The sequence below is a fragment of the Gopherus evgoodei genome, chromosome 1, assembly GCF_007399415.2.
Source record: "Gopherus evgoodei ecotype Sinaloan lineage chromosome 1, rGopEvg1_v1.p, whole genome shotgun sequence".
NCBI classification, from domain to species: domain Eukaryota; kingdom Metazoa; phylum Chordata; order Testudines; family Testudinidae; genus Gopherus; species Gopherus evgoodei.
The window spans coordinates 323,904,505-323,916,698 of NC_044322.1; the positions used below are offsets into that span (position 1 = coordinate 323,904,505).

A 12,194-nucleotide genomic window follows, 5' to 3' on the forward strand; every position below is an offset into this window, starting at 1 on the left:
ATTGGCTATTTCTAGTTGAAAAATCAAATGATATACACAAGTAGTTCTTGGTTCTCAGCTGCTATACCTTGGAATTGTTCCTTTATGGTACGATGCAGAGAGACAGAATAATTGTGACATCTTTCACAGTATGGACCTTCTCTGGGGATGAATCAGGGGAGTGTAGTAAAGAAGAAGGCTGTTGTCTGTAGGATCCCTGCTTCATTTGTTACAAAAGTCAGAAGATGTGCAGTGAGTGAGGCAGAGGAAGAGAAAGAACAGCCTCATGCTATGCAGTTGAATGCTTCCCTGGAGAACTGGATTCTATCCCTACCTCTACCACAGAGTTCCAGTGTGATGCTGGGCAAGTCACTTACATCAAAATTTACACAGTGATGACTATCTGTGTGATGCCCATTTCCTGAGTGCATGGAATAATTTTAGTTCAACGGGTTAAATAAGTATTATGTGAACAGGGAATTTAATCTGGCAAAGACAATCTGAAAATGTAGCCCAAATAGAAGGATATTGATTAAGGCTTTGTACTCATATCAGCACTGAGAGATTTTCATTGCATTGGCCATTATATGTGTGCATTTTCACATTAAATCAAATTAAGTTGAGATGGAGACAGAAGACCATTGTAATATGAAATTGACCGAAGGACAGAGCACTAAAATAACATCAAAGCACACCAAATCTCTTTGGTTTGTTTAAAGGGAGAGATTGCTGCACTTTTATATCTCAGATATAACCACTGTGAAATACCATGCCATAACTAAAATAGCCAAGGTTAACAATTTCAATTATTTTGCTTAGTCCTAACTTAGGGGACACCATGCTTATGTAAAAGCCATACTCCTGAGCTGGCAATAAGAGAAACAATTAGTAAGAGCTGGCCTACCTCCGCCCCCCTAGATTAATATATTAAGTCATTTTTGAGATAAAATAACTTGGTGCCCAACATAATTTAAAATTACCGCTTTCAACACCACACAATCCAACCGGATTCTAGAATTGCTCACCTAACTAGAAGTAAACAAAGACATGCCATGCCGGCCACAGGCCTAAAACGAGTTTTCAATGTTGCAATTCTCAACTGGAATGGGCTTGACATATCTGAAAACTGACTGCGTCAGAAAATAGTTTAGTTTGGATCACTGTCACAGGACAGTCACCTGAGCCCCTCAATGCTATGGGAAAAGGAGAACTCCAACCTGTACCTAACCATTGCTTTGAAACCCAAATCTGTCTGCAAACCATTGTGTTCTAGGAAAGGAAAGGCTCACTTTACAGAGCAAAGCCTCTTGGTACCACTGAGACTTCAGTGCCTAAGTTCCCTCTAAGATGCACGACCACGCAGAAGCTTATTAAGCATCAACTTCTCCCCCCGATCTCCTACCCCACCCCAACCAAGGTGCTGCTGTGGAGAGAGTGTGCTATGGGGAGCCCTCAACCCCCCACCACACCCCAAACATCTGCCCCAGCCTTGAGCCCTTCATCCCCAGCCCCACTCCAGAGTCCTCACCCCCCTGCATCCCAATGAACCTGTACCTGAGACCCACCACATGGCAGAAAGTATAAAAGGCCCTGGAAACATCTCCATTTTGTCTCTTTCTTGCTCTGGACTACGGACTTACACTAATGGGAGCATTCTAACCGAAGGAATTAGGACCTTCCGATCTTTTGGAAGCAACCAGAGACTCAACAAGCTAGCAGCACGACTTGTGCTAGCTTGGCCACTGCAAGAAGAAAGTTTACTGACTTACGGAAATTTTATAGAAAAGAGGCAAGCAATCACAATTACATGATTACAATTTGGCCTAATGGAATTTTATATTTGTGTTTTGAGTTGAACTGAAGCCAACTTCACATCTGAGTTTAAGTTGTCTTATAGAAATATTAGTGACAGCAATTTTTAAATTGTTTTTCACAAGACACACAAAGGTGCTGGTAAAACCCTCGCAATCTATCTGAAAACATATCTGCAAGAGATTCCAAATGACATTTTAACAGAGGAAAAAGTTTGTGAAGTCAATGGGCAGCCAGAGGTCACACAAATCTACCAAAAATCACACATTTTTCTTCCTCTGAATAGTTAACTGCAATGGTACGACACTTTTCCCCTCTGAGTCCATTTCCTTCAAAAATTAAATGAAAGAAGTGAATCCTATAATTTAAACTGAAATAAGATCAGCAGGTGACTAAGCTTTGTGAGGACTGATTACTGAGTATTGATTTTCCACTGGTTGTGCAAGCTGAACTCCACAAGGCCACCTTCATATTAACCTAGAAAGCATACAAGCTATCTCAGGTTAATTTATATAAAAAGGTTTGCATTGTCAGACGATACAGAAAAGAGCACAATGCTACAGCCTCCAATTGCTTTGTTCACACAGACTTTAAATATTTTTATTGATTTTTTGACAACATGCCTCTTTTCATTTGCACAGTTTACAAGTGTTTTGTTTACGTGTTCTGTTATATTTAACTATTATTTTGTATTGGAGATACAAAGTAGGTGAGGTAATATCTTTTACTGGACCAGCTTCTGTTGGTGAGGGAGACGAGCTTTCAGGCTACACAGAGCTCTTCTTCAGGTCCTTTAGCTCAAAAGCTTGTCTCTCTCCCCAACAGAAGTTGGTTCAATAAAAGCTATTACCTCATCCACCCTGTCTCTCCAATATCCTGAGACCAACATGGCTACAGCCACACTGCATAGTGTTTTATATGTTACATTACCCCTCTCCGTTGGACAAAAGTTCAAGTGTTGTTCCAAGTAAAAACACTATAGCACTCTAATACTAAACCAACCAACTATTGTAATGCCTCATTCTTCTTAAGGGTCTCTCCAAATCTTCTTGTAGAGTCTTCCACACTGTGAAGAAAATATATTTTATAAAAACAATTTTAGAAGAGCTTACTGTGGCCTTGACGCTTCTGCCTGATCTGTCTGAAGTTTCTCTCCTCCTTCCACTTCCATTGTGCAGTAAACAATCCGATTGGGAGCTACTGACTTTAAACCTTGCACTTCCATTATAACAATCTAAGCAAGAAGAAAAGAAAACAAACAATTTATGTCAGATTTTAAAAAATGTTAAACACCACAGATATTGTGGTATTAAGCTGCTACACACAGAAAAACAAATAATTCACTCAAGTCTCTATAAATAGACATGAATTTATATTTTCCCCCTATTATCAGTATATATACTATAGCAATTAAAGGAATAAAGAATGTAAAGTTATGCCTTGTGCTCTATTAATCTTCAGTGGGGTTCTATTTGGGCACCTGTTGAAATCTCTCATGTTAACCATAAACTAAACATTGATGTAAAGTATTTACATTTAAAATTAATGTTTACATTGAAGTCTAAATGCTAGAACAGATTACAATTTTTAAAGCAAATGCTTAAATAGGTGTTCATAAAAAAGATAATTTTCAGAGTTTTTAAGGGCTGATCCAATGCACATAAAGTCAATCAATCTTTCCATTAACTTTAATGGGCATTCGATCAGGCCTTTAATAAACAAGAGGTACAAATGATATGAAGAACATATGTTACACCATAAAAGTTTTGGTAATTTGCCTGTTGTAAAACTGGTGGATAGTTTCCAAAGGGTTGCTTAATTAATTTTGGTGTCAGAAGATATAACTAAAAATGGAGTTTTCCCATATCTTCTATGAAAATTTTATTTTAATTGTTAACCATCATCCTTTGTCATAAAAAAAGTCTATATTTTTCAATTTACTAGAAAAAATACCTAGCTGTTGCTGGAGAGGGTCAAAAATGTAACATGTTGCAAACAGACAACTAAATACTAGAGCGGGGTGGAGAACGGAAGTTCTGTTTTTCAAAGGATTTCAGCATCTGATTTGGAGTGAAAACAGAAAATTTTGAAATTCTGCAAAGGAAAATTATTTAAGAAAAATAATTTCATTTCAGGTCAGTTCAAATATTTTGTTTCAATTTTGACTTTTTAAACTTAGAAATATAAAATAAAACAAAATTCAAAACAAAAAAATCATTTCAAAACAAAAATAAAAAACATTTGTTTAAAAAAATGTTGAAATGGGATGTTTAGACGCTGTCTGAACTTTTTTCCATTTTTCTTTCTAAGTGAAAAATTGGATAAATTGACCCAAAGTTTCTCCAGCAGTTCTACTAAATAATTCACTCAAGAAACACTTTAAAAATGCCTTGATTTAAAAAACGTAAGACATATTTGTTAACATTCACTTCTCTAATATATGCATATTATAAACAAAATGCATACCCTTGATTTTTACTGTATTATGAATTGATCTGCAAAATTCTAATATAGTTGGAAAACTGTTATTGTAGTTATTTTTCAATATTAGCTAATCTTTACAGAAAGTATAGTGGTTGTCCCAATAATGTGAGACTCTGACCAATTATGGATACCAGACACTAGAGCATTATGATGAGAGGAAATATGTTCTTGCAACTAAAGCACAAGACTAGGAGTCAAGGGACTTGGGTTCTTATTCACAGCTGCACCACATATTTCTTCTGTGGCTTTGAGCTTCTCTCTATGCTCCAGGTTACCTCTTTACAGCTCTGTAACACAAAGATAATAGCCCAGATTTTCTGTTGTGTTCAGGAAGAGATCAGTGCAGCAGAAAAGAGACAGACAGACTTTTTCTTCATCTATCCCCTCAGCCAACATGCTGGGTAATAGAAACTGCAGGGGGACTCTGGAACACATTGCAACAGCAGAGAGTCAGAACCTTGCCCCCTTCACCCACTTGCAAGTTGAGGGAGGATCACTGGCAATAGCCCAGGAGTGGGGTGCTGTTGCTTGGGATCAGAAGCCTGGAGGAGGCTGTGGGCCATGTGACGGCTGCTACACACTGCCTCACGAGGGCCATGCAGCACTGGCTACTATTGCGACAGATCCCCTCTCCGCTCATGGGAGAGCTAAAAGCCTGGTGACCTCAAGCTCTAGAGGCAGGGCTGCGGAGGGGGATAATGACTACTTTGCAGACCCGTGTCAGAGAATTTTGAGATCCCATATGAGCAGACAGGTTGCATGTGTGGGCAGAAAAAAGTGAAATCTATTAACGGACAAGAAAATAATTCAGGGAAAAATACAGTTGGAGGTTGCAGCTAAACAAGTGGCTGGACCTTTTTGAGTTTACCAGTGCCAGACCTATGACTATCCCCACCTAGATTTAGTCCCTAAAAAAGCTGAAGGAGAGTACAGGATTATTCACCATTTATCTTACCCACAGGTGATATGGTGCTTGTGTCTTTCATCACCTTTAAATCCCTTATCGCCTGTGGATGAACACCTTTCACAAAACAGTAATTCCATCTCACCTTTCAGTCCTCATCCTCAGAGGAAACCTGCACAACACCTTCAAAAGGCAAACCTGGGAGCTTAAATTCATAACTTTGCTAGACAGTATAAATCATGGTCTTAATAAAGACATTGGATTTATGGCTCATTATAGCAATTTGTAACCCACTAATCGTCCCCACCCTTTCTTGTCCTATGACTGCAGATGTGTTAACAGGCCACTTCACACTGAACAGTTCCTTACAATATGGGCTGACTACTTATGCTAAACAATCTATTCCACCTTGTATTTAGCTGTGACATTCTGACTACCTTTCCCAGACCTAAGAAGAGCTCTGTGTAGCCTGAAATATTGTTTTTTTCACCAATAGACATTGGTCCACTATAAGCAAAAGACACTGCCTCACCTACCTTGTCTCTCTAACATCTGTACTTTGGTTTTTTTATTTCTATTCACTTACAAAAATCCACCTTTAAAGATAAGGTTGGCGGGGGGGGGGTGGAATGCAAGGGATTTCATAGACTGAGGCTATGTCTACATCTACAATTTTGCAGCGCTGGTTGTTACAGCTGTATTAGTACAGCTGTATAGGGCCAGCGAGGCAGAGTGGTCACACTTACAGCAACCAGCGCTGCAAGTGGTGTTAGATGTGGCCACACTGCAGCGCTGTTGGGCGGCTTCAAGGGGGGTTAGGGGAACGCGAGAGCAAACCGCGGGGAAGCAGGTCTCCTTCCCCGCGGTTTGCTCCAGTGTTCCCTGAATACCCCCCCCCCCAGCAGGTCTCCTTCCCTGCGGTTTGTTCTCGCATTCCCCGAACCCCCGTACAAGCAGGTCTCCTTCCCAGCGGTTTGCTCCGGTGTTCCCCGAACCCCCCTGCAAGCAGGTCTCCTTTCAGCAGTTTGCTCCGGTGTTTTTTGAACCCCTGTGCAAGCAGATCTCCTTCCCCGCGGTGTGCTGTCGCGTTCCCCGAACCCCCCTGCAAACCGCAGGGAAGGAGATCTGCTTGCACGGGGGTTAGGGGAACGCGAGAGCAAACCGCGGGGAAGGAGACCTGCTTCCCCACGGTTTGCTCTCGCGTTCCCCGAACCCCCCTGCAAACCGCGGGGAAGGAGACCTGCTTGATTACCAGAGAGGCTTCCTCTGGTATGCTGGGATACCTGTTTATTCCACGGAGATCAAGAAAAACGCTGCTGAGTGTTTACACCTGATGACCAGCGCTGGATCACCAGCGCTGGATCCTCTACACCCGAGTTTCAACGGGTGTACGGCCAGCGCTGCAAACAGGGAGTTGCAGCGCTGGTGATGCCCTGCAGATGTGTACACCTCCTAAGTTGCAGCGCTATAACTCCCTCACCAGCGCTGCAACTTCGTGGTGTAGACAAGGCCAATGATAATATGTACCATAAAGCCTCCAATATCTTGATACAACAGCTTGCATTGTGAAATGGCTAAAGTCAAGATAATACCACATTGAGGTGACAGGTACTGGACTACATAGAGCATTTTTTAAACTGAGAAGTACCATCAATACCTACAGAGCTTTGTAAAGAATAACAATTACATCATTGCTTCATGAATTACTCTCTTTGTCATTTGTGATTTCCATGCTCATTAAATTATTTCATAATCGCTACTTTAGGCATTGAAATATTATGGTACCTAATACCACCTATACTTCCTTTTCTCATACTAAATGAATAGCTCTGTTGAATGCAACTATTGTGACAACTCATTTCTACGTTGATGTGGTTTTGTTTTCTTCTTCAGTTTCCATTTTAATTAGAAGGTACATTTGTCTCTGATATCAATTCTGGATGCTCAGAACAGAAAACTAGAAGGTCAAGACAACTCCAGGTGAAAGGAAATCATCACATTCTCATCAGGTGATAAACAGCTTTCTAGGTGCTATTTGTTTGCATTGTATTCCTTTCCTATACCTATTTAGTAGCCAAAATAGACAAGATATGAAAAAGGCACCTTCTGCCACTATTTCTATCATTTTTGTTACAAGTTGTTGTAAAGAGGCCCTCTTATAACAATTCCAACTTGTGAAACAATCACTCTATTTCATAAAACGATGATACCATCTGCATAGAAAATGTCTATACAACAAAAAATTGCCTGCTTACAAATACTAAACTCTGGAATGAAACATTATTATAATCTAAGTCAGAAATGAATGCTTGACTGAACAGTGATTTTAACACAGTCAACCTAGATTGCTTATGATGGTCAATTGCAGTAACTTTGAATAGATGTATGCATATTCTCAGAGGGAAAATAGGTTTCCTAAACTGTACAGTACATTTGCTTCGAAGATTAATTTAGGTCATTTAAACCCCACCCCCACCCCGCTGCTGTTAGTGTCTATTTCTGAAGGGCAGAAAGAGTGTGGAAAGCATCAAATCTCTTAGAAAGTGGAAAAATGTCTGTTGGCATGGGAAGTAGTCGGTATCTCAGCAACACAACCCTTTCTTCTACAAAGAAAAATAACAATGGTAGTTCAGAATTATGCTGTTTACCTGCTATTGTGACATGGAATAACTAAGATTAATGTCCACTAAAGAGATTAGAGGGAAAGTACTCATTTCACATTTTGTTTGTTTACTTTGTGAATCTGACAGCACTCTGTGTGTAGCCTATTGCACTATAGTAACTTTCCATCGTGTGGGTCTTTCAAACACACAGAGAAAGCACTAACATTTTAAAAGTAGGAAAATATGCCTGTAAAATGATAGAAACTGGCAGTATGATGAAATGGCAGATGTAAGTATCTGAAACTACTTTTAGCTTTTTAAAAATGGAGTGTATTTCAAAGCTGAAAGTGTCCCTTTAAGGAAGCCAGTGTACTTAAAGTTACTAGCTATTTACATTTTATCCTGTGGAAAAATCTCATTGTGATGACCAAAATAAATCTGGAATCTTGACTGTGTAGAGAGCATGGTTTGCAATAAACTACATATCAAATTTTGGCTACATTCCTTTATTATTTCCCCATTCCTTAGCCTTAGTTTGTACCCCTTTGTCAGTTTCAGTCTCATTTCTATCCTTGTAGACAGTGCTGGTTCCCACTATCTTCCACACTATTGAAATCAAGATATAGGGCCAGTTTATTACCCGCTTCCTAGATTTATTCTTTAAATAGCATTAATAGATTCCCTCTGTTCTTTTTGTCTTTCATAATTCTCATATAGCTGTTCAGTGTATCTGACAAAGATTCCCTAATTTAACCACATCCTGAAGAAGTATGGATTGGATATTTTAAAGTCCTCAATTTGCCAGCATTTAGTTGTTATAAACTGCATACAGAAGTACTAGTATAATCCCGCTTTTCCTTCAGGGATACCACTTCATACGTTAGAGAGTGGGACAGTTTTTATCCATCTCTTGCTTCGTGTATACACTATGCTTCAGTTCAAAAAAATCTATGATGTCACCTGCAACTTAGTTTTCCCCCACCCACTTTTTTTTCCTTTGAGATTTAGCTTTAAGTGAATAGGATGTGCATGTATCGATCTCAGGCAAGAATCTGGCTTTAAGATTTTTAACACTCGGCATTTAAAATATAAGTCTCCCATGCTGAAAAAATGCTACCCGTAAAATAACACTTCAGAAAACTAATCTACTATTTGACTTGTCAAAAAATGAACTGAAGCCTCTTGACCTATAAAGAGCCTGTCAATGACAGGAAAGGCTACAAGGGCTTTGTAAATTCACTAAAACAAGATGGATAAAACAAGCTGTGCCACCAAACTCCTCGTTGTTTAAGCTGGATAAGTTTCTAGTAGAAAAACTATATTCACCCCAAATAGAACATTTACAAGAAAATCTGATTTCTTCTTCTTCATGTCATCCCTAAGCATCTTTCAGATTCATTAGCTTTCATGATTCTTCTGATTTTTAGTTTTATTGGCTGTTGTGTTTCTTCTGATCTCAATATATTTCCTTACCAAAAATGTCACTCATGGTGCGAAATTTGTGTCTATCTCTAGAATCCAAAGCAAGTTGCAGAAAGCCTTTTTTTGACATTTCCATTAAACTCTCAACATCAACTCGGGAAAAAGCAATCTCCTTTCATAAAATAGGACATTTTCTGTCTGCCATGCACTGTAGGAGCTACACAACCAATATTTGCTATGGAGACTTATGGCACTATTTTCAGGCTTTGCATTCACTCTCTTAAGTGCTTTTGGTGAAAACAAGGCAGGTATGTATTGTTTTACATAACGACTCATTTATTTCATGTACTTTACCACTAACGCAACCACTTGAGTACCTGTCTAGCTGATGAACGGCTGCTGTTCTGATGCATGGAATGAAGGACTATTGTTCTTAAAAAAATAAATGTGTTAGCCTTTTACATATGAATATTGCACGAAGAGGAGAAGCTCTATTCTTTTTCTTCTTATCCAAGTAATTAAGGATTTAAATTGCTCTTAAAAACTCTCCCATTACAAGAACGCTAGACATGTTTTTGTATCGATACACATATCAATCAGAATCTTCCTATCATTTTGCATCTTATTAAAAATAAATCAAATGGAAGAAATTTGAGAGGTTACCTCCTGCATCAGTCAACCTCAAATAAATTATTACTATCAGTTCAGGTACAGTATCAATGTGCTCAGTATGCATTTGCATTTTACTTTATGGCTCAATAATGGCAAAGAAAATGGTCACAGTATTTTTCCTTAATTGTGAGAGTTCTGAATTAGCATATAAAAGTCTTAAAAAAAATTAAGAGATAACTGTTACTAGTATCCACTAATCACTGTGCTCTGAAGTCCAGTGTATAAATTAAATTCCTTAATGACTTCAGAACTGGCAGTTTAGGTGGCACACAGTTCAGGAGACAATATTATTTAAAACATTTAGTCAGTGTAGATAGAAGCATTTCTTCAAAAGTTCATTTCTAACCATAAATTGGTTTACTAATTCCACCAAGCCACGTCAAGTATATGCAATAGGTGCAGCAGAGAATTGCTGAAGATTTTAGTTTAGGATTTGGAAGCACTGTAACTGTTGACTTCCAGAAGCCACAGCAATAAATATGAACAACAATTGCAGATGTGGAATTATTGGTAAAGGGTAGGGCTGGTTGAAAATTTTCAAAGGAAAATTTCCCCAAAACAGGGTTTCATCAAAACCAAGTTTTTTCGCTGGTACAGATCAACTTCAGTGGAATTTTCCATGAAGAATATAAATGTGCTTCAGTTGTAAAAGTTGACCTAACCTGAAATGAGAAACATTTAGTTTCAGAATTTCTCCCTCTGCCTGAGCCACCCCAATGCATCATGGGAATTATAGTACCATGTCCCTCCTGTTTCTATTCTCCAAACAGTCCCAGTCTCCTGGCCAGACTTCATCTCCCAGGAAGCACTGCAATCTCTCACGGTAGTTGAGCAGCTGCAGTGCTTCACAGAAATTGTAGATTCTGAAACAAACCAAGAGGAAAGAGGAAAGTTCAGCTTCCTCAGGGCACCACAGTTGCTCACGCACAGGGAGAGAAGGAAAACATTTACCATCAATTAAAAATGTGAAAGTGGATCATTTCAACATTCTCAAATGCTAATTTTTTATTCCGCAAAAAGTTTTGTTATTTTGACTTTGCTTCCTGAATTAAGATAAAATCAAAATGGCAAAATACTGCACTGTCCCACAGGACAGAAGTTCTGTTTTTCAATCAGCTCTGGTAAAGAGCAATTCCTTAAAGAAGCACAATCAGTCCCAGTTCACAGACCCAAAATTTAAGCCTACCTAAAAATACAGGCTAAAGTTTTCAAACAGCTTAAAAAAAGGACATTTCAAAGGTGCTGAGCACCTACATCTCCAATTTTCATCAGCATCTTTGAAAACTATTTAGGAACTGAACTTGAAACACCTATGTTTGAACATTTTGGACTTTTTACACATTTCATTCTTTGTTGAAAAGCATGAGTCCTCCTAAATGAAGGCTATTCATAACACAAATAAAATCCCAGCTACTTACAGTAGTAGCCAATTAACAATGAATCCAAGATGCTGGGAATGTTTGTGATTACAGGTGTACATACATGACTTGGGAAATCTTTTTAGCGCAAGCAGCCAAATTATAAACAACTAAAAACAAGGGGCTGTAAAGGGAGGTGTTAGGAAACCTTAATATAAGGATCACTTACCAACTTCCCCAACAACAACATTGAAAGTTTTTTATCTAAAGACACATTGCTTAGAAAAGAACAATTGTTTAAGAAGTATATGCATGCTTCTAAGTTTATTTTAAGCTACTTAAAAAAATTAGAACAATAATATAATCCAAGTTGCACTTTCATCCATCCATGTAACTATTCTCAAATGTGCAGAATGTGCTCTAAATGCAGCACATATAAAGGTGTCAAACACAAACTTCAGTCTTTCTTTTTACTCAGGCTGTTATCACAAGGAGAGGCTGGTATTCCCTGGTATAGGGTTTGCATAAATAGACAAACCCTGATCCTGAAATCTTATGTCCACATGCTCTCCTACTACAGTATTTTGGACTCAAGGCCTTCGATTCTTCCTGAATATTCTCAAAAAGATAGCTGTTTTCTTGAGGAAAATACAGGAGACTTCAAAAACTGTCTTTCCTGCTACTATTATTAATGAGCATGGAAGATGTAAATTGCATGTTTCTTTATATTACTGCTCAGTAAAATGGATAAGTTGTTTATGAACTTCTACAGCTTTGAGTCCATGGCAGACGACAAACTATGTGTTAATAGTTGCAGAGGTAGAGTTAAGGCAAAAATAATTAAATAAAGGAAAAGAGAAAGAAAAAACAAAGGCAGACTTCTGATTTGCCTCTTGCTAGTTTTGCCCACAAGGGAAATCAAACTAAAATAAATATGATAATACTTTCCCACATGATAAG

At 38.5% G+C, this 12,194-nt stretch overlaps 1 protein-coding gene across 24 annotated transcripts in view; it reads right to left on the bottom strand.

Moving 5' to 3' along the window:
• CADPS2 (calcium dependent secretion activator 2) overlaps positions 1 to 12,194 on the bottom strand; it is a 602,399-nt gene that overhangs the window by 358,672 nt on the left and 231,533 nt on the right. For all 24 annotated transcript variants that reach the window (XM_030549117.1, XM_030549118.1, XM_030549116.1 and 21 more), the window contains exon 6: positions 2,904 to 3,025. In XM_030549117.1, coding sequence (XP_030404977.1) covers positions 2,904 to 3,025 — 122 coding nt within the window. The remainder of the gene's footprint in view (positions 1 to 2,903; positions 3,026 to 12,194) is intronic.